This window comes from Salmo trutta, chromosome 12, assembly GCF_901001165.1.
Source record: "Salmo trutta chromosome 12, fSalTru1.1, whole genome shotgun sequence".
NCBI classification, from domain to species: Eukaryota; Metazoa; Chordata; class Actinopteri; order Salmoniformes; family Salmonidae; genus Salmo; species Salmo trutta.
The window spans coordinates 95,264,939-95,286,889 of NC_042968.1; the positions used below are offsets into that span (position 1 = coordinate 95,264,939).

Consider the following 21,951-nt stretch of genomic DNA (forward strand, 5'->3'; position numbering starts at 1 on the left):
TCCTCTCCCCTCCTGTCCTCTCCTCTCCTTTCCTCTTCTTTACTCTCCTCTCCCCTCCTCTCCTCTCCTCTCCTCTCCTCTCCTCTCCTCTCCTTTACTCTCCTTTCCTCTCCTCTCCTCTCCTCTCCTCTTCTTTACTCTCCTCTCCTCTCCCCTTCTCTCCCCTTCTCTCCCCTTCTCTCCTCTCCTCTCCTCTCCCCTTCTCTCCTCTTCTCTCCCCTTCTCTCCTCTTCTCTCCCCTTCTCTCCTCTCCCCTTCTCTCCTCTCCTCTCCCCTTCTCTCCCCTTCTCTCCCCTTCTCTCCTCTCCTCTCCTCTCCTTTACTCTCCTCTCCTCTCCTTTACTCTCCTCTCCTTTCCTCTCCTCTCCTCTCCTCTCCTCTCCCCTCCTGTCCTCTCCTCTCCTTTCCTCTTCTTTACTCTCCTCTCCTCTCCCCTCCTTTCCTCTCCTCTCCTCTCCTCTTCTCTCCCCTTCTCTCCTCTCCTCTCCTCTCCTCTCCTCTCCTCTCCTCTCCTCTTCTTTACTCTCCTCTCCTCTTCTCTCCTCTCCTCTCCTCTCCTCTCCTTTACTCTCCTCTCCTCTTCTCTCCCCTTCTCTCCTGTTCTCTCCCCTTCTCTCCTCTCCTCTTCTCTCCTCTCCTCTCCCCTTCTCTCCCCTTCTCTCCCCTTCTCTCCTCTCCTCTCCTCTCCTTTACTCTCCTCTCCTCTCCTTTCCTCTCCTCTCCTCTCCTCTCCTCTCCTCTCCTCTCCTCTCCTGTCCTCTCCTCTCCTCTCCTTTACTCTCCTCTCCTCTCCCCTCCTTTCCTCTCCTCTCCTCTACTCTCCTCTCCTCTCCCCTTCTCTCCCCTTCTCTCCCCTTCTCTCCTCTCCTCTCCTCTCCCCTTCTCTCCTCTTCTCTCCCCTTCTCTCCTCTTCTCTCCCCTTCTCTCCTCTTCTCTCCCCTTCTCTCCTCTTCTCTCCCCTTCTCTCCCCTTCTCTCCCCTTTACTCTCCCCTTCTCTCCTCTCCTCTCCTCTCCTTTCCTCTCCCCTCCTCTCCTCTCCTCTCCTCTCCTCTCCTCTCCTCTCCTCTCCTCTCCCCTCCCCTCCTCTCCTCTCCTCTCCTCTCCCATCGTCTCGTCTTTAATCTCCCTGCCCTCGTCTCTCGTCTCTCTGCCCTGTGTGAGCCAGTAGAGGGATTGTTGATTGATCTCCCATGGAAAATCCGTGCTGATCACACACAAGCACACTATCGCACACAAGCACACTATCACACACACACACACACACACACACTATCGCACACAAGCACACTTTCCACTGGGGGAAAAAATTGTTAAATCAACATAGTTTCCACATCATCTTAACCAAAATAATCAATGTGATTTCACATTGAACTGAAGTCTGTACCCAGTGTGTTCCTCCTGTTCAGAATGAACCCAAAGTACCTTATAGTCTACAGTACCTTATGGTCTACAGTACCTTATAGTCTACAGTACCTTATAGTCTACAGTACCTTATGGTCTACAGTACCTTATGGTCTACAGTACCTTATAGTCTACAGTACCTTATGGTCTACAGTACCTTATGGTCTACAGTACCTTATAGTCTACAGTACCTTATGGTCTACAGTACCTTATAGTCTACAGAACCTTATAGTCTACAGTACCTTATGGTCTACAGTACCTTATGGTCTACAGTACCTTATAGTACCTTATAGTCTACAGTACCTTATGGTCTACAGTACCTTATGGTCTACAGTACCTTATAGTCTACAGTACCTTATAGTCTACAGTACCTTATGGTCTACAGTACCTTATGGTCTACAGTACCTTATAGTCTACAGTACCTTATGGTCTACAGTACCTTATAGTCTACAGTACCTTATGGTCTACAGTACCTTATGGTCTACAGTACCTTATAGCCTACAGTACCTTATAGTCTACAGTACCTTATGGTCTACAGTACCTTATAGTCTACAGTACCTTATAGTACCTTATAGTCTACAGTACCTTATGGTCTACAGTACCTTATGGTCTACAGTACCTTATGGTCTACAGTACCTTATAGTCTACAGTACCTTATAGTACCTTATAGTCTACAGCACCTTATAGTGTACAGTACCTTATAGTACCTTATAGTCTACAGTACCTTATAGTACCTTATGGTCTACAGTACCTTATGGTCTACAGTACCTTATGGTCTACAGTACCTTATAGTCTACAGTACCTTATAGTACCTTATAGTCTACAGTACCTTATGGTCTACAGTACCTTATGGTCTACAGTACCTTATGGTCTACAGTACCTTATAGTCTACAGTACCTTATAGTACCTTATGGTCTACAGTACCTTATAGTCTACAGTACCTGATGGTACCTTATAGTCTACAGTACCTTATAGTCTACAGTACCTTATAGTACCTTATAGTCTACAGCACCTTATAGTGTACAGTACCTTATAGTCTACAGTACCTTATAGTACCTTATGGTCTACAGTACCTTATAGTCTACAGTACCTGATGGTACCTTATAGTCTACAGTACCTTATAGTCTACAGTACCTTATGGTACCTTATAGTCTATAGTACCTTATAGTCTACAGTACCTTATAGTCCTACAATATTTTTTATCAGTGGGTGAGTGAGTGAGTCAAACCCTCCCTCCTCATTCCTCCCTCCTCAATTCCTCCCTCCTCAATTCCTCACTCCCCAATTCCTCACTCCCTTCCTAAGTAAAGAAACTCCTCATCACTCCTCACGTAAAGAAACTCCTCATCACTCCTCACGTGAAGAAACACCTCATCACTCCTTAAGTAAAGAAACTCCTCATCACTCCTCACGTGAAGAAACACCTCATCACTCCTCACGTGAAGAAACACCTCATCACTCCTTAAGTAAAGAAACTCCTCATCACTCCTCACGTGAAGAAACACCTCATCACTCCTTAAGTAAAGAAACACCTCATCATTCTTCACGTGATGAAACACCTCATCACTCCTCACGTGAAGAAACACCTCATCACTCCTCACGTGAAGAAACACCTCATCACTCCTCACGTGAAGAAACACCTCATCACTCCTCACGTGAAGAAACACCTCATCACTCGTTATGTAAAGAAACACCTCATCACTCGTTATGTAAAGAAACACCTCATCACTCCTCACGTGAAGAAACTCCTCATCACTCCTTAATCGCTGCAAATGGTGCTTCAACAAAGTACTGAGTAAAGGGTCTGAATACTTATGTAAATCTGATATTTCCGGGAGGGGGGTTTAAACCTGTTTTTGCTTTGTCATTATAGGGTATTGAGTGTAGATTGATGAGGGGGAGAAAAAAACACTTTAATCAATTTTAGAATAATGCTGTAACGTAACAAAATTTGGAAAAAGTCAAGTGGTCTGAATACTTTCCGAAAGCACTGGCCATCCAGCTGCCTACTGGACCCTGTTCACACACGAGGTCACTACAAGGTCAGTAGAATTATCATATAGTCATGGCCTCTAAACCGTCAAGCTGCATACTAGACCCTATTCCAACTAAACTGCTGAAAGAACTACTTCCTGTGCTTGGCCCTACTATGTTGAACATAATAACATGGCTCCCTCCGGGTGTGTACCAAACTAAAAGGGCAGTAATAAAGCATGTCTTGAAAAAGCCATACCTTAAACTATTGGCCTATATCAAAAATTCCAATCATCACATTTTTATTTTTAAAGCTGTTGTTCAGCAACTCACTGCCTTTCCGAAGACAAATAATCTATACAAAATGTTCCAGTCTGGTATTAGACCATTTCAAAACATTGAGACTACACTCGTGAAGGAGGCAAATTACCTTTTAACCTGTTGTGGTATAGGGGGCAGTATTTTCACAGCCGGATAAAAAACGTACCCGATTTAATCTGGTTACTATTCCTGCCCAGAAACTATAATATGCATATAATTAGTAGATTTGGATAGAAAACACTCTAAAGTTTCTAAAACGGTTTGAATGGTGTCTGTGAGTATAACAGAACTCATATGGCAGGCCAAAACCTGAGACGATTCCATACAGGAAGTGCCCTGTCTGACAATTTGTTGTCCTTCTGTTGCATCTCTATCGACATTACAGCATCTGTGCTGTAACGTGACACTTTCTAAGGCTTCCATTGGCTCTCTAAAGCCGCCAGAAAGTGGAATGGGGTGTCTGCTGTCTCTGGGCAAAGAACAGCAGCAGAGATTGTAAGTGGTCAGCCTGGGGACAGTGAGACTGGAGATGCGTGTTCATGAGACTACTCCATTTTTTTCTTTCAGTCTTTGAATGAATAAAACGTTGCCCGGTTGGAATATTAACGCTATTTTATGAGAAAAGTAGCTTAAAAATGTATTTTAAACAGCGTTTGACATGCTTCGAAGTACGGTAATGGAATATTTTGACATTTTTTGTCACGAAATGCGCTCGCGCGTTACCCTTCGGATAGTGACCTGAACGCACGAACAAAACGGAGGTATTTGGATATAACTATAGATTATTTGGAACCAAAACGACATTTGTTTTTGAAGTAGAAGTCCTGGGAGTGCATTCTGACGAAGAACAGCAAAGGTAATCCAATTTTTCTAATAGTAATTCTGAGTTTAGGTGACCCCGAAGTTGGCGGATGTCAAAATAGCTAGCCGTGATGGCCGAGCTATGTACTCAGAATATTGCAAAATGTGCTTTCACCGAAAAGCTATTTTAAAATCGGACATAGCGATTGCATAAAGGAGTTCTGTATCTATAATTCTTAAAATAATTTATGTATTTTGTCAACGTTTATCATGAGTAATTTAGTAAATTCACCGGAAGTTTTCGGTGGGTATGCTAGTTCTGAACATCACATGTGTCACGTCCTGACCAGCAGAGGGAGTAGTTGTGTAGTATTTTGGTCAGGATGTGGCAGAAGTCTGTGTATGTGTGTTCTGGGATGTCTGTTTCTATGTTGGTCTGTGTGGCTCCCGATCAGGGACAGCTGGTTATCGTTGTTCCTGATTGGGAGTCATATATTAGGAGTGTGTTTGTCATCTGGGTTTGTGGGTTGTTTCATTAGCACTGCTATTTTTGTTAGTATAGCCTGTTAGCCTGTCTTGAGTCGTTCTTGTTTATTGTTTTTCCGTGTTTGCTTGATTCTTTACCATTAATAACCTGTTGGGGCTAGGGGGCAGTATTGAGAATTTGGAAAAAAATATGTGCCCATTTTTAACTGCCTCATACACCAACTCAGAAGCTAGGATATCCTCTCTAGGGTAAATCGTCCCACCTAGTCAACAGCCAGTGGAATTGAGTGGCGCGATATTCAAATACCTTAGAAATGCTATTACTTTAATTTCTCAAACATATGACTATTTTACACCATTTTAAAGACAAGACTCTCGTTAATCTAACCACATTGTCCGATTTCAAAAAGGCTTTACAACGAAAGCAAAACATTATGGTGGTTTTTGATATAAATATGAACTTGATTGAACAAAACATGCATGTATTGTATAACATAATGTCCTTGGAGTGTCATCTGATGAAGATCATCAAAGGTTAGTGCTGCATTTAGCTGTGGTTTTGGTTTTTGTGACGTTATATGCTAGCTTGAAAAATGGGTGTCTGATTTATTTCTGGCTGGGTACTCTCCTGAATTAATCTAATGTTTTGCTTTCATTGTAAAGCCTTTTTGAAATCGGACAGTGTGGTTAGATTAACGAGAGTCTTGTCTTTAAAATGGTGTAAAATAGTCATATGTTTGAGAAATTGAAGTAATAGCATCTCTAAGGTATTTGAATATCGCGCCATGGGATTCCACTGGCTGTTGGAATCTAGCCCAGAGAGGTTAAAGAAGACACCGCCTGCTGTGCTCGCTGTGGGCAGCGTGATCCGCCTGCTAGCTTCCCGTGGAAGTGTGAGTCTGAGGTGCCAGGGGTGTGCAGTGACTTCTGCCAGCACTGGTTTCACTGCAGGGGTGGGCAGTGACTTCTGCCAGCACTGGTTCCACTGCAGGGGTGTGCTGTGACTTCTGCCAGTACTGGTTCCACTGCAGGGGTGTGCTGTGAGTTCTGCCAGTACTGGTTCCACTGCAGAGGTGTGCAGTGAGTTCTGCCAGTACTGGTTCCACTGCAGAGGTGTGCAGTGAGTTCTGCCAGTACTGGTTCCACTGCGTGGGGTGTGCTGTGAGTTCTGCCAGTACTGGTTCCACTGCAGGTGTGTGCTGTGACCTCTGCCAGTACTGGTTCCACTGCAGAGGTGTGCAGTGAGTTCTGCCAGTACTGGTTCCACTGCAGAGATGTGCTGTGAGTTCTGCCAGTACTGGTTCCACTGCAGGTGTGTGCTATGACTTCTGCCAGTACTGGTTCCACTGCAGGGGTGTGCAGTGACTTCTGCCAGTACTGGTTCCACTGCAGAGGTGTGCAGTGAGTTCTGCCAGTACTGGTTCCACTGCAGGGGTGTGCAGTGAGTTCTGCCAGTACTGGTTCCACTGCAGGTGTGTGCTATGACTTCTGCCAGTACTGGTTCCACTGCAGGGGTGTGCAGTGACTTCTGCCAGTACTGGTTCCACTGCAGAGGTGTGCAGTGAGTTCTGCCAGTACTGGTTCCACTGCAGGGGTGTGCAGTGAGTTCTGCCAGTACTGGTTCCACTGCAGGGGTGTGCTGTGAGTTCTGCCAGTACTGGTTCCACTGCAGAGGGATCCAGAGGTGGCAGTGGAGCTGTATTTTTATTGTGATGGAAGTCGAGATTTAATTGTTTGTTTTTATATGCAATTATTTATGTCTAAAATATAATCTATTTATTTATTCAACCCATCTGTGTATTACTTCCTTAACTTTTCAAATATATCTCTGCAACACAAACTCCAACAGTGTTTTCACTTTCTATGTCAGTGCACGTCACTGGAATTAAAGTTTTATTTGATGTAAATTATTCATATTCATTTATATTTTATTATTAAACTGTTATCTACTTTCTCAAAACATAAGATTCATCTATAAAACAAATTATGAGACCTTATTTAGCTACAACACTGAAAAAGATGTTGTTGAAGAACCATTTTTAAGAGTCCACAGGTGGGCGCACCGGGCTACGCAATGAAAAGTTAACGGCCAAGATTCATTTCTTTTAATCGGAAGGCAACTAGTCAACTATCTAGTAAATATTTCGAACACGAGGTTTGGTGCCTCTTTTTTTTCTTAAATGTTTAACCTTTATTTAACTAGGCTAGTCAGTTAAGAACACATTTTTATTTACAATGACAGCCTAGGAAAAGTGGGTCAAATTGCCTTGTTCAGGGGCAGAACGACAGATTTTTACCTTGTCAGCTCGAGGATTCGATCTAGGAAACCTTTTAACAAAAATGAAATGGATATATCTTGTAATTGAACAAAATAGTAAGGTGGCCAATAACTGGGGACCGTATGCCGATAATACGGGATGTATTTTTTGGCTAAACCGCTTATCAAAAAGCTGAAAGTAGTATTTCCACTGAAATGTCAAACATGCTAATTGCTAACCCGTTAGCTAACATTTTTACGGCACCAATAATCACAAAACATTGATGGCTTGATCACAGGATAACACTGCTGAAGGTAGGAACACCTGTAACAGGTATACTTCTTAAATACTGAAGAACATGCTGATAATACAGGGTTTCACACTAGTTAAAATGAAGCATGCTGAAACCTTTACAGGAATTCATCATGGTGCATACCTGTTTCCTCATCGATGGAGAAGCTGCCGATCCCACTGCCTCCTCTGACAGAGTACCAGACGACCCTGTCTCCCCCCTCGTCTCTAGCACTGACCACCAGGACACTGGTCCCTACTCTGCTGTTCTCCTTCACACTGCCCCGCACTGCAAACTCAGAGAAGTATGGAGAGGACAGGTTCTCATCCACATCCACCACCTGGAGAGAAGGAGAGAGAGAGAGGACAGGTGAGGAGAGGAGAGGAGAGAGAGAGAGGACAGGTGAGGAGAGGAGAGGAGAGAGAGAGAGAGAGAGAGAGGACAGGTGAGGAGAGGAGAGGAGAGAGAGAGATACCGATTGTTGGACCGATCTGCAGCCCCAGGAATCACCCTCAAAGATGAGGTCAGATTCCTGCTGTACCCAGATGACCTTGTCCTACTGTCACTAACAGATCAAGGTCTACCCAGGTGACCTTGTCCTACTGTCACTAACAGATCAAGGTCAACAGGAACAACTTAACGATATTTAGGAATTCAGCATCAACTGGACAATCAACATCAACTTTCAGAAAACCAAAGTCGTGATTTTTCCAGAAAAAGGTCATGAATCAGACCAGCAGACACTCCTTCAAAAGCGGGAATACCATAGTTAAATATGTACAATGGGCCAATGGTACCAAACACAGCCTCAGCAACCACCAATTGGCTATAGAAGAAGGGAGACATAAAAAGACATGGCCGTCCAAAGAGGAGCATCCATCTGGTCACTGAACGACAGGGGAGGTAGAGACAGAGATGCACTGCCTCCTCTACAACCAAATAAGATCATATCTTCTTCAAGAAATTACTTACATTTTAGTCATTTTAGCAGATGCTCTTATCCAGAGCGACTTACAGTAGTGAATACATACATTTCATTTTTTCATGCATAATTTTTTTTTTGTACTGGCCCCCCGTGGGAATCGAACCCACAACCCTGGCGTTGCACAAACCATGCTGGCGTTGCAAACACCATGCTCTACCAACTGAGCCACAGGGAAGGCATAAATATCTTAATCAATTCCCAACTTCTGTGCGTTTACTAATAACATGAAGCTGAGAATTATTCTGGCTGAGGGAGAAACCTGTGGTGGTTAACTTATTTACTATCAAATGAGGAGAGACAAACTTATCACACAAGTCAGAATTATACTTACACTAAATCTTTATTCACTTATTAATAAGGGAGCAGGTCAATACAATGCACACATATAAAGTGAATCAATTGAGTGCTCTACGATAATTATGGCTGGTCGTGGCTGGTCGACGATTAACGATCAAATTATTCTTTGAGAGCCCAGAGACAAAAGTACAAAGGTATTTTATAGCCAAGATGTGACGTTCGTCAAAAGGAGTAGACCAAGGTGCAGCGTGGAAAGTGCTCATATTTATATTTATTGTAACTCAGAACACTCAAACAAAATAACAAACCAAGGAAAAACAAACGTCACATACTGCAGGCTATACTGAGCTGTACAAAAACATGATCCCACACAGAAGGAGGGGGGAAAAAAAGGGCTGCCTAAGTATGATTCCTAATCAGAGACAACGATAGACAGCTGCCTCTGATTAGGAACCATACTCTGCTCAACACAAAGAAATACAAAACATAGAATGGCATAGAATGCCCCACCCCACATCACACCCTGACCTAACCCCGAAAAAAGAGAATATAAACGGCAGTTTAAGGTCAGGGCGTCATGACGAACAACAGATATATAGAATAGGTCACAAGGTTAAGATTTGTATGAAAGATAAAACAGTTGGGTCAACAGTATTCATTGTATAGAGACCAGTGTCTGGTCTTCCTACTCCTAACTGGACCCGTCTCTCCCTGGTACGGTATAGAACAGACCAGTGTCTGGTCCTCCTACTCCAAACTGGATCTGTCTCTCCCTGGTACGGTATAGAACAGACCAGTGTCTGGTCCTCCTACTCCAAACTGGAACCGTCTCTTCCTGATACGGTATAGAACAGACCAGTGTCTGGTCCTCCTACCCCAAACTGGATCCGTCTCTCCCTGGTACGGTATAGAACAGACCAGTGTCTGGTCCTCCTACCCCAAACTGGATCCGTCTCTCCCTGGTACGGTATAGAACAGACCAGTGTCTGGTCCTCCTACTCCAAACTGGATCCGTCTCTCCCTGGTACGGTATAGAACAGACCAGTGTCTGGTCCTCCTACCCCAAACTGGAACCGTCTCTTCCTGGTACGGTATAGAACAGACCAGTGTCTGGTCCTCCTACCCCAAACTGGAACCGTCTCTTCCTGGTACGGTATAGAACAGACCAGTGTCTGGTCCTCCTACTCCAAACTGGATCCGTCTCTCCCTGGTACGGTATAGAACAGACCAGTGTCTGGTCCTCCTACTCCAAACTGGACCCGTCTCTCCCTGGTACGGTATAGAACAGACCAGTGTCTGGTCCTCCTACTCCAAACTGGACCCGTCTCTCCCTGGTACGGTATAGAACAGAACCATTAGCTCATGTCCTCTGGAATGCTCTTTAGGTTTTATCACCCAAAGACATCGTAAATCTCCTCTGTCAGTGTTATCTCTCAGAGGCCCATCCTCAGTACAACACACACACACACAATAGTTAACAGAATACTCTATTCTGTTGCATAAAACAACCATTTGATGCAATAAAAGTATTACATAGTCTTGTAATTTTGCTCTCACAAACCACGACTATTAATTCCAGGTATGTATATGATTTCCATAGCTGAGGAACATGAACATTAATTCCCTGTATTATTTAAATTGTTTATAACTGACAGTAATGCAGAGTGGGACCATCATCATGTTGTACCTGTATCCATGATTATATGGAGTGTTATTATTACCAGTGAAATTAAATGGATTATCATTATCCTCATTCTATACTGGAATTACACACAGACAGACAGACAGACAGACAGACAGACAGACAGACAGACAGACAGACAGACAGACAGACAGACAGACAGACAGACAGACAGACAGACAGACAGACAGACAGACAGACAGACAGAGAGAGAGAGAGAGAGAGAGAGAGAGAGATGAGCTCCTGAATCTTTCAGTGTTTTTCTAAAGAAATATAGATTTAGAGTTGCATAAACTTGGATTTTTTTTGACAAGGACATATACAGGATACTACCCTCCACAATATAACCTTTACTCCAAATCCAAACTGTAAACCTACAACCTGATTTTGGACAAAATTACCTGGAAGGATTCTGGAAGGTTTTTTACTCCCAAGGATTCTTACAGCCAAGGACAATCCAGCAAACTTTCCGACAAACCAACAACAAGCAAAAGAAGCACAACTGAAACACGAAAACATCATCCAACCTGGAACAGAGTAGGTAACGTTCAGTCTGAAGCTATACTTCAAAAGCCTTGAATGAAAACAACATTACAATAAATCTCTAGATATTTAACTTTATAAAAATTGACTGCTAAGTTAATAAAAGTCTACCAAGCTTGTTAGCAAAGAACAGATTCGACAGCAACATGAATTAGCACTTCAGTGTGAAGTGAGAGGTGTGAAGCCCAATAATGATCCCCGGCTTCCCTCTGTGCAGAAGTCACCACAGTACAGTACCCCTTGGATATGAAAAATGACAAGGCACGGAAAGAGCACAAAAAAGATGCTCCTCATGGACAATCCAGAGACACTTTTTGCTGACTGCTACAAAAATGGGAACGTAAGCTACCTAATCTTCCACACAGACCATCCCTGAGCATGGCACACAGCTATAAGACCACACTACCCCTCTTTTAAGAGAGAGGGTATTGGCGGAGGGTGGAACATCAGAATACTGGAAAACGAGGACCCTCAGACACTCTCTGTCAACCTGTACAAGAAGAGAACAGTTGGAGGGGGGCCGGTTCAAACCTTTCCTTGAAGGACTTCCACAGAATCAAAGAGAGAGCACGGCAATAGAAGCTTTCTCTTGGTGACAACTCCCCAAGCGAGTCTGATCACACCTCTTCAAAACTGTCCTGCAGACGAGAAGAGTCACTCCCCCCCAGTACTGAACACACCCAGGTCCCACAACAGCACGGCTCCTACATCATTGAGAAGGATACATTCATTGAGCTGGAGAGAGACACACGTCAGACAGCACAGACACACACAACGGACCAGCACTAACAGAGGACCACACAGCCCAGCTAACAGAGGACCACACAGCCCAGCTAACAGAGAAACACACAACCCAGCTAATAGAGGAACACACAGCCCAGCTAACAGAGGAACAGCCCAGCTAACAGAGGACCACACAGCCCAGCTAACAGAGGACCACACAGCCCAGCTAACAGAGGACCACACAGCCCAGCTAACAGAGGACCACACAGCCCAGCTAACAGAGGACCACACAGCCCAGCTAACAGAGGAACACACAGCCCAGCTAACAGAGGACCACACAGCCCAGCTAAAAGAGGAACACACAGCCCAGCTAACAGAGGACCACACAGCCCAGCTAACAGAGGACCACACAGCCCAGCAGAACAGCCCACTTCAGACCTCAGCCATAACCTTAGCGCTACAGCAGGACCGACAAGGCAGGATCCGCCCACCCAGCAGACTCCCCCTCCTGGCTCTATATAGTGCAAACTAATGGGGTCGAACTCAATGAAGTTCAATCTCTTGCATCTTTGCGGGACAGTCCTGGAGGAAGTGTGCTCAGTCCTGGAGGAAGTGTGCTCAGTCCTGGAGGAAGTGTGCTCAGTCCTGGAGGAAGTGTGCTCAGTCCTGGCCGCCCCCCAGGTGGTGAAGGCAGGAAACAAAATCTCCACTTCGCTGATCCTCAACACTTGGGCCCAACAAGGGTGCGTGCTCAGCCCCTTCCTGTACCCACTGTTCACCCACGACTGCGTGGCCATGCACGCCTCCAACTCAATCATCAAGTTTGCAGACGACACAACAGTAGTGGGCTTGATTACCAATAACGACGAGACAGCCTACAGGGAGGAGGTGAGGGCCCTCGGAGTGTGGTATCAGGAAAACAACCTCTCACTCAACGTCAACAAAATAAAGGAGATGATAGTGGAATTCAGGAAACAGCAGAGGGAGCATCCCCCTATCCACATTGAATGGACAGCAGTGGAGAAGGTGGAAAGTTTTAAGTTCCTCGGCGTACACATCACAGATAAACTGAAATGGTCCACCCACACAGACAGCGTGGTGAAGAAGGCGCAGCAGCGCCTCTTCAACCTCAGCAGGCCGGCCTCAAGACATCCCAACCAGCCCGAGACCATCACAATACAGCACAACCAGAACCGTTCCACCACAGCACAGTTCTACCAGACCAGGTTTCTGAGATTTTAGCTGTTTTAAATTTGGCGCTCTGATTTTCCACTGGCTGTTGTCAAAATCAATCCCGTTAACGGGATGAGAACGGGAAGGGGTCACCAACAGGTTAAGAAGGTAGAAACTAGTGCATGTAGGGCCTGCCTTGTTGATAGTGTTGTTAAGAAGGGAGAAACTAGGGCCTGTAGGACCTGCCTTGTTGATAGTGTTTTTAAGAAGGCAGAACATTATTCATCACAAGATTTGTCACGTGTGCTCCCTCTCCGGCCTCTAGGTCACCAGGCTGCTCGTTAGGGCGCACGCCTGTCACCAGCGTTAGGAGCATAATGACACTCCCCTGGACTCCATCACCTCCTTGTTTACCTGCCCTTTATATGTCACTCCCTTTGGTTTCTTCCCCAGTCGTCATTGTTCCTGTTTTATGTTGGTGCGCTGTTCGTGTTTCTTGTTTTGTTCATTTATTTATTAAATGTTTTCACTCCCTGAACTAGCTTCCCCAACTCTCAGCACACTCGAAACAAGATTTAGTTGAGGTTTAGGGTTCAGTGAATGATTTGTCCCAAATACAATGTTTTTAGTTTTTCAAATATTTAGGACTAACTTAATCCATGCCACCCACTCTGAAAATAGCTGCAACTCTTTGTTAGGTGTTGCAGTGATTTCACTCACTGTGGTAGCTGACGTGTATAGTGTTGAGTCATCCCCATACATAGACACACTGGCTTTACTCAAAGTCAGTAGCATGTCATTAGTAAAGATTGACAAAAGAAAGGGGCCTAAACAGCTACCCTGGGGAATTCCTGATTCTAACTGGATTATGTTCCATTCCATTAAAGAACACCTTATGTGTTCTGTTCGACACATAACTCTTTATCCACAATATAGCAGGGGGTGTAAAGCCATTATACATACGTTTTTCCAGCAGCAGACTATGATCCATAATGTCAAAAGCCACACTGACGTCTACAGCTCTCTACAGCAGTAAACAGCTCCACAATCTTTTTATCATCAATTTCTCTCAGCCAATCATCAGTCATTTCTGTAAGTGCTTGTTGAATGTGTCGTGGAAATTCTTTGACAGGGGCACTCAAAGTCAATCTTCAGTAAATCACTGTTTATTTGTCAGTGCGCTGGAGAGGTTCCAACAAACTTCATGCACCATAGTACACATGTCAATCAGGAGCTCTGCTGGGGCAGTCCCAACAGTTGTCTTGTATACGGCTTTACACAGACAAGTTATATTTGCATGATTTAGCATAATTCATTCATCATTACCGTTTTGATTCATTCATGGGACCGACCAATATCTCCCGAGGCTTCTTCTCTCTAACCTGTGACCTTGAAACTGAGATATAGTTTGTTCGTTCTCAAAACAGGGTCGGGGCGTACTGCCAAATTGCAGCTACTGATAGTGAGGATTTGTACAGTCAGTCACTTGCATGAACACAGAAATTGGTTTATAGAACAACACATGAATAGAACACAGAAATGAGTTATAAGAAAAGCACAAACATTAAAATTCCATTACAAATGTCCTTCCCTATAAGTATGCTTAAAGTCTGTTGTCAATTTGTTTACTGTGAAATAGGATTGTATTTGGTCAAACAACATTTTTTCCAGAAGTTTACTAAAGGTTGGTAACAGGCTGATTGGTCGACTATTTGAGCCAGTAAAGGGGGCTTTACTATTCTTAGGTAGCGGAATGACTAACTTCCCTCCAGGCTTGAGGGCACACACGTCATGACGAAATTTTCGAATGAAAAAATCATTAAAGTAATTGGCAATATCAGTGGGTTTTGTGATTAATTAACCATCTGATTCAATGAATGATGGAGCTGTTTGCCTTATTTCCCAAAACGTCATTTAAGGTGCTCCAAAGCTTTTTACTATCATTCTTTATGTCATTTATCTTTGTTTCATAGTGTAGTTTCTTCTTTTTATTCAGTTTAGTCACATGATTTCTCAATTTGCACTATATGTTTTCAAGATCGGTTTTGCAGCCAGACTTCATTTGCCATTCCTTTTGCCTCATCCCTCTCAACCATACAATATTTCAATTCCTCGTCAATCCACGGGGATTTAACAGTTTTTACAGTCATTTTCTTAATGGGTGCTTATTAGTAACTGGGATAAGCAATTTCATAAATGTGTCAAGTGCAGCGTCTGGATATGTCACGTCCTGACCAGCAGAGGGAGTAATTGTATTAGATTTTGGTCAGGACATGGCAGTAGGGTTGTGTTGTATGGTTTATCTAGTTGTTCTGTTTCTTTGTTAGTCTGTGTGGCTCCTGATCAGGAACAGCTGTATGTCGTTGTTCCTGATTGGGAGTCATATATTAGGAGTGTGTTTTTCACCTGGGATTTGTGGATTGTTGTCTTTAGCACTGCTGCTTTATGTTAGCCTGCTAACTGTTCCTGTCATGTTTCTGATTTTCTTGTTTTTTCGTGTTCACGTTGTTTAATAAATTAATGATGAGCACTCAACCCGCTGCGCCTTGGTCCTTACATTTCGACAGCCGTGACAGAACAACCCACCAAACAAAGACCAAGCAGCGGAGAAAGGAGCAGCAGATGAAGTACATGGACTATAGAGAGAGATGGACTTGGGAGGAGATTCTGGACAGGGCTGGACCTTGGCACCAGGCTGGAGAATACCGTCGCCCATGGGAGGAAATAGAAGAAGCTAAGGCAGAGAGGCGGCGGTATGAGGCCAGGAACGCGCTGATGGAGAAGCACGAGAGGCACCCCCAATAATTTTTTTGGGGGGGCACACGGGTAGTTTGGCTAGGCCAAGGAAAAGCCATAAGCTAGCTATCCGTGCTTACATGGAGGAACGTATGGAGTGGAGGGCGCCGAAGTTTGAGGAAGTGCGCACGATCTCGCCCATACGCTCGCACAGTCCGGTGCGAGCTATTCCAGCCCCTCGCAGATGCCGTGCTAGAGTGGGCATCCAGCCTGGTAGGACGATGCCTGCGCAGCGCTTCTGGTCGCCGGTACGCCTCCTAGGACCAGGCTACCCTGTACCCGCTCTACGCAAGGTAACCATCAAGCCCCTGCACAGCCCAGTTCGCCCTGTACTAGCACCCCGCTCGTACAGGGCTGCTAGTTCCATCCAGCCAGGACAGGTTGTGCAGGAGGCGCGATCAAGCCCACCCGTGCGCCTCCATGGCCCAGTAGTTCCAGTTCCCGCCTCTCGTGCTGACCCGGAAGTGCGAACCTCTAGTCTGGCACGTCCAGTACCAGCACCACGTATCAAGCTTCCAGTGAGTCAGCCTAGTCCTACTCAGCCTGTTCCCGCTCCTCGCACTAGCCCTGAGGTGCGTGTCCCCAGGCTGGTACCTCCACTACCAGCCCCACGCATCAGGCTTCCAGTGCGTCAGACCAGGCCAGAGTATCCGGCAACAGTGCCTTGTCCAGAGTGTCCGGCAACAGTGCCTCGTCCAGAGTGTCCGGAACCAGGTGAGACGGCCCACTGTCCGGAACCAGGTGAGACGGCCCACTGTCCGGAACCGGGGGAGACGGCCCACTGTCCGGAACCGGGGGAGACGGCCCACTGTCCGGAACCGGGGGAGACGGCCCACTGTCCGAAACCGGGGAAGACGGCCCACTGTCCGGAACCGGGTGAGACGGCCCACTGTCCGGAACCGGGTGAGACGGCCAACTGTCCGGAACCGGGTGAGTCTGCCCACTGTCCGGAACAGGGTGAGTCTGCCAGCGACCCGGAACCGGGTGAGTCTGCCCGCGACCCGGAACCGGGTGAGTCTGCCCGCGACCCGGAACCGGGTGAGTCTGCCCGCGACCCGGAACCGGGTGAGTCTGCCCGCGACCCGGAACCGGGTGAGTCTGCCCGCGACCCGGAACCGGGTGAGATTGAAATTAACTATGAACTGTGTGTCTGCCTACAGCTTTGAACCAAAGGAGTCTGCCTACGGTCCAGAACCAAGAGACTATGTCGTCAGTCGGGAGGACAGGAGGCCAGAACCAGATTCTCCTCCAGTGTAGGTGGGTTGGGGAGGGGGGGGTGTAGCACAACTGCCGTCATTGACGGCAGCCACCCTCCCTTCCCTCCCTTTTTGTTTAGGGGGTATTTGTTTTTTTTGTTGTGGTATTGGGGGATTTTTGTGTTTTCTTGTGAGGTTCATTCAGGGTCTGCACCTTTAGGGGGGGGTACTGTCACGTCCTGACCAGCAGAGGGAGTAATTGTATTCGATTTTGGTCAGGACGTGGCAGTAGGGTTGTGTTGTATGGTTTATCTAGTTGTTCTGTTTATTTGTTAGTCTGTGTGGCTCCCGATCAGGAACAGCTGTATGTCGTTGTTCCTGATTGGGAGTCATATATTAGGAGTGTGTTTTTCACCTGGGGTTTGTGGGTTGTTGTTTTTGCATTGCGTTATGTATAGCCTGCAAAACTGTTGCTGTCGGTCGTTGTTTCTTGTTTTTCGCGGTGTTCACATTTAAATAAAATATGATGAGCACGCAACCCGCTGCGTATTGGTCCACTTTTTCCGACAGCGATTTCTCCATATCTTCAGACGAAGAGGAGCGTGACATGTTGCTCCTCATTACACACCACAGACCAACAAATATTCTTTACATCAACACCATTGGAATCACTACAAAACATATTGTATGACCTCTTAAGCACTATATTAGGACCAGCCTTTGGAACTATGGTTTCCCTACATATGGCTACCACAGTGATCACTACATCCAATGGATTTGGATACTGCTTTAAAGCAAATCTCTGCAGCATTAATAAAGATGTGATCAATACATACACAGTTGAAGTCAGAAGTTTACATACACCTTAGCCAAATACTTTAGACTCAGTTTTTCACAATTCCTGACATTGAATCTGAGTAAAAAAAATCCCTGTCTTAGGTCAGTTAGGATCACCACTTTATTTTAAGAATGAGAAATGTCAGAATAATAGTAGAGATAATTATTTATTTCAGCTTTTATGTCTTTCATCACATTCCCAGTGGGTCAGAAGTTTACATACACTCAATTAGTATTTGGTAGCTTTGCCTTTAAATTGTTTAACTTGCGTCAAGCTTTTCGGGTAGCCTTCCACAAGCTTCCCACAATAAGTTGGGTGAATTTTTGCCCATTCCTCCTGACAGAGCTGGTGTAACTGAGTAAGGTTTGTAGGCCTCCTTGCTCGCACACGCTTTTTCAATTCTGCCCACAAATTTTCTATAGGATTGAGGTCAGGGCTTTGTGATGGCCACTCCAATACCTTGACTTTGCTGTCCTTAAGCCATTTTGCCACAACTTTGGAAGTACGCTTGGGGTCATTGTCCATTTGGAAGACCCATTTGCGACCAAGCTTTAACTTCCTGACTGATGTCTTGAGATGTTGCTTCAATATATCCACATAATTTTTACTTCCTCATGATGCCATCTATTTTGTGAAGTGCACCAGTCCCTCCTGCAGCAAAGCACCCCCACAACATGATGCTGCCACCCCCGTGCTTCACGGTTGGGATGGTGTTCTTTGGCTTGCAAGCCTCCCCCTTTTACACAGCTGGAGGTTGAATGTGTGAAGAGTCATGGGACTATAACAAGTTTGGGAACCACTGTTCTAGAGCAATAATGCCATATTTCGTCTATGTCGGTAAATCATTTTATTTTTTAATCTGGATTTTCCAGGAAAAAAAAATGATGTTAGAAACACAAACACAAATTCACCTCGAACAGTACCATAATTGAACACACAAAAAATGACTCATACCTTGGTCTGACCATATCTGCATCAGCAAACTTTAATATGGCAGTGAACGCACCACAAAGAAAAAGCCTGCAGAGCATTGTACGCAATAAAAATGAAACTATTCAAAATCAACATCCCAATTAGAATTCGAATTCCCAATTCAAATTTGGACCAAAATATTTGACAGTGTAATCCTACCAATAGCTCTTTACGGAATTTCGTTTTGCGGGCCACTCAATAAACTGGATTTTAAAATGTGGGGCAAACATCCAATTGAAGCCCTACATGCAGAATTCTGTTAGAAAATTCTAAGTCCACAGAAATACACCAACCAATGCTTATATGGCAGAATTAGGCCGCTTTCCAGTGGTAATGAAAATACAAAAAAAGATCCTAAACATTTTGGCTACACTTAAATTCAAGCCTAAATTTAAGTCTCCAATTTAAAGCACTTCAAACCCAAGAGCTGAGCCCAGAAACGAGCCCTCTCAGTCAGCTGGTGTTGGACCTCACCAACCAATCTGACACCAGCACTGCTTCAAAAGAAAGAATCAGCCTGAGGGACACTGAATAATAACATCTGCATAGTAAGCAGTAACTTACTTATTATTATTATTGTTGTGATGATCATGCCAAATAGTAGTGGTACGGGTAGTATGGGTGATGGTAATGATAGCAGTTTAATGATGGTGGTTGTAGTAGTAGTAGTTGTAATAATGACGGTAGTTGTAGTACTGATGTAACAGTGAGGATGACAGTTATAGTTATAGTAGGTAGTAGTAGAGATATTAGAGGTATAAATACTACTAGTGGTAATGGTAGTAGATATATTAGAGGTATAAATACTACTAGTGGTAATGGTAGTAGTAGAGATATTAGAGGTATAAATGTTACTAGTGGTAATGGTGGTAGTAGAGATATTAGAGGTATAAATACTACTAGTGGTAATGGTAGTAGAGATATTAGAGGTATAAATACTACTAGTGGTGGTGGTAGTAGAGATATTAGAGGTATAAATGATACTAGTGGTAGTAGAGATACTAGAGGTATACATACTACTAGTGGTAATGGTAGTAGTAGGGATAGTTGTAGTATTCGTGTTAAAATTAGGGCTAGGGTCCTTTTTTCTCCACTTCCTGTCTGACTAACGAGCCCAAAGTAAACTGCCTGTAGCTCAGGCCCAGAAGCCAGGATATGCCTATAATTGGTACCATAGGAAAGACGACACTTTGAAGTTTGTAGAAATGTTAAAATAATGTAAGAGAATATAACACAGTAGATATGGTAGGATAAAATCCAAAGAAAAACCAACCAGAATTGTTGTTTTTTTGAGAGCCCATGCTCTTCCAATGGAACGTATAGGGAAATAATTAAATCTAGCTCCCAGTATGCAATTCTTATGGCTTCCACTGGGTGTCAGTAGTCTTTGTTGAAGGTTTCAGGCTTGTTTCTTCCAAAACGAGTAAGAAATATCAGTTTTAGTACAGGGACACAGACTTGGAAATTCGTGTATGCGCGCTTGACGAAGAGGACACGCACCTGCTAATATCGTTTTCCTATTGAACATACTTCTTTCCGTATGAAATATTATAGTTTAATTACATATCAGGGTATCTGAGTAGTAAATAGAAATGTATTTTGACTTGTTGAAACAAAGTTTTAGGTGTAGATTTTCGGATTCCTATCTTGGCATGTTGAACGAGTGGATTACTGAAATAGATGGCGCCAACTAAACAGACTTTTTGGGATATAAAGAAGGATTTTATCTAACAAAACGACACCACATGTTATAGCTGGGACCCTTTGGATGACGAATCAGAGGCAGATTTTCAAAAAGTAAGTGAATTTTAATCGCTATTTGTGAATTAATGATACCTGTGCCGGTGGAAAAATATTTTGATGTGGGGCGCCATCCTCAAACAATCGCATGGTATGCTTTTGCTGTAAAGCCTATTGTAAATCGGACAGTGCAGTTAGATTAACAAGAATTTAAGCTTTCAACCGATATAAGACACTTGTATGTACATAAATGTTTAATATCGATAATTTTTATGAATATTTATTTGAATTGCGCGCCCTCCAGTTTCACCGGAAGTTGTCACGCTAGTGGGATGCCTAGCACAAAGAGGATTTATTTTTAATAATAGTGGTGGTAGCATTCATGTTAGTCGTAATAGTATCATGTTCGTTTTCAATATTTAGCCTTTTATTGTCCCTATTATCTAGTTTTCTATTTCTACAATTGTCTGTTAGCATTTTATCATCGTTATTTCTATTATAGTGATTAAAGTGAACAAAAATATTAATAAAACATGTGAAGTGTTGATAAAAGATGCCAGCAATTTTCCAGTTTATTTCTCTCAAATCTTGTGCACACATTTGATTACATAATCCATCCACCTGACAGGTGTGGCATATCAAGAAGCTGATTAAACAGCATGATCATTACACAGGTGGACCTTGTGCTGGGTACAATAAAAGGTCACTCTAAGATTTTTGTCACACAACGACACAGATGTCTCAAGTTTTGAAGAAGCAGAAGGGAGTGTGCAATTGGCATGCTGACTGCAGGAATGTCCACCACAGCTGTTGCCAGATAATTGAATGCTAATTTCTTTACCATAAGCCACCTCGGACGTCGTTTTAGAGAATTTAGCAGTACGTCCAACCGACCTCACAACCACAGGTCACGTGTAACCACTCCAGCCCAGGACCTCTACAATTGTTGCATGTTGCGTTTATATTTCTGTTTAATGTATTTATTTGATTGTATTATTATTTATTCTACAATGTTTGTACAATGTACAACGCAATGTTTTTCATGGCAATAAAGCAGCTTGAATTTGAAAGGGAGAGAGAGAGCAAGAGAGAGAAAGGGTGAGGAGAGAGAGAAAGAGAGAGAGAGAGAGAGGACAGGTGAGGAGAGAGAGCGAGAGAGAGGGGACAGGTGTGGAGAGAGAGAGAGAGAGAGAGATGGACAGGTGAGGAGAGAGAGAGAGAGAGAGAGAGAGAGAGAGAGAGAGAGAGAGGACAGGTGAGGAGAGAGAGCGAGAGAGAGAGAGAGCGAGGGGTGTGTGTGTGTGTGTGTACCTCTATGTCCAGGTAAGATAGAGAGCGTAGGATAGGTGTCCCTCTGTCCTCGGCTATTACAGTCAGGTTATAGATCTGCTGTCTCTCATAGTCCAGCTGCTTCCCCACCCTCACTGCGCCGCTCACTGCATCCACCTAGATATACAATAACATAGAATACAG

At 44.2% G+C, this 21,951-nt stretch overlaps 1 protein-coding gene across 1 annotated transcript in view; it reads right to left on the reverse strand.

The window, feature by feature from the left end:
• Positions 1–21,951, reverse strand: part of fat3b (FAT atypical cadherin 3b) — a 231,967-nt gene that overhangs the window by 182,740 nt on the left and 27,276 nt on the right. Inside the window, exons 15-16 of the mRNA XM_029766750.1 lie at positions 21,790–21,924; positions 7,679–7,874 (exon numbers count right to left, since the gene is read on the reverse strand). Coding sequence (XP_029622610.1) covers positions 7,679–7,874; positions 21,790–21,924 — 331 coding nt within the window. The remainder of the gene's footprint in view (positions 1–7,678; positions 7,875–21,789; positions 21,925–21,951) is intronic.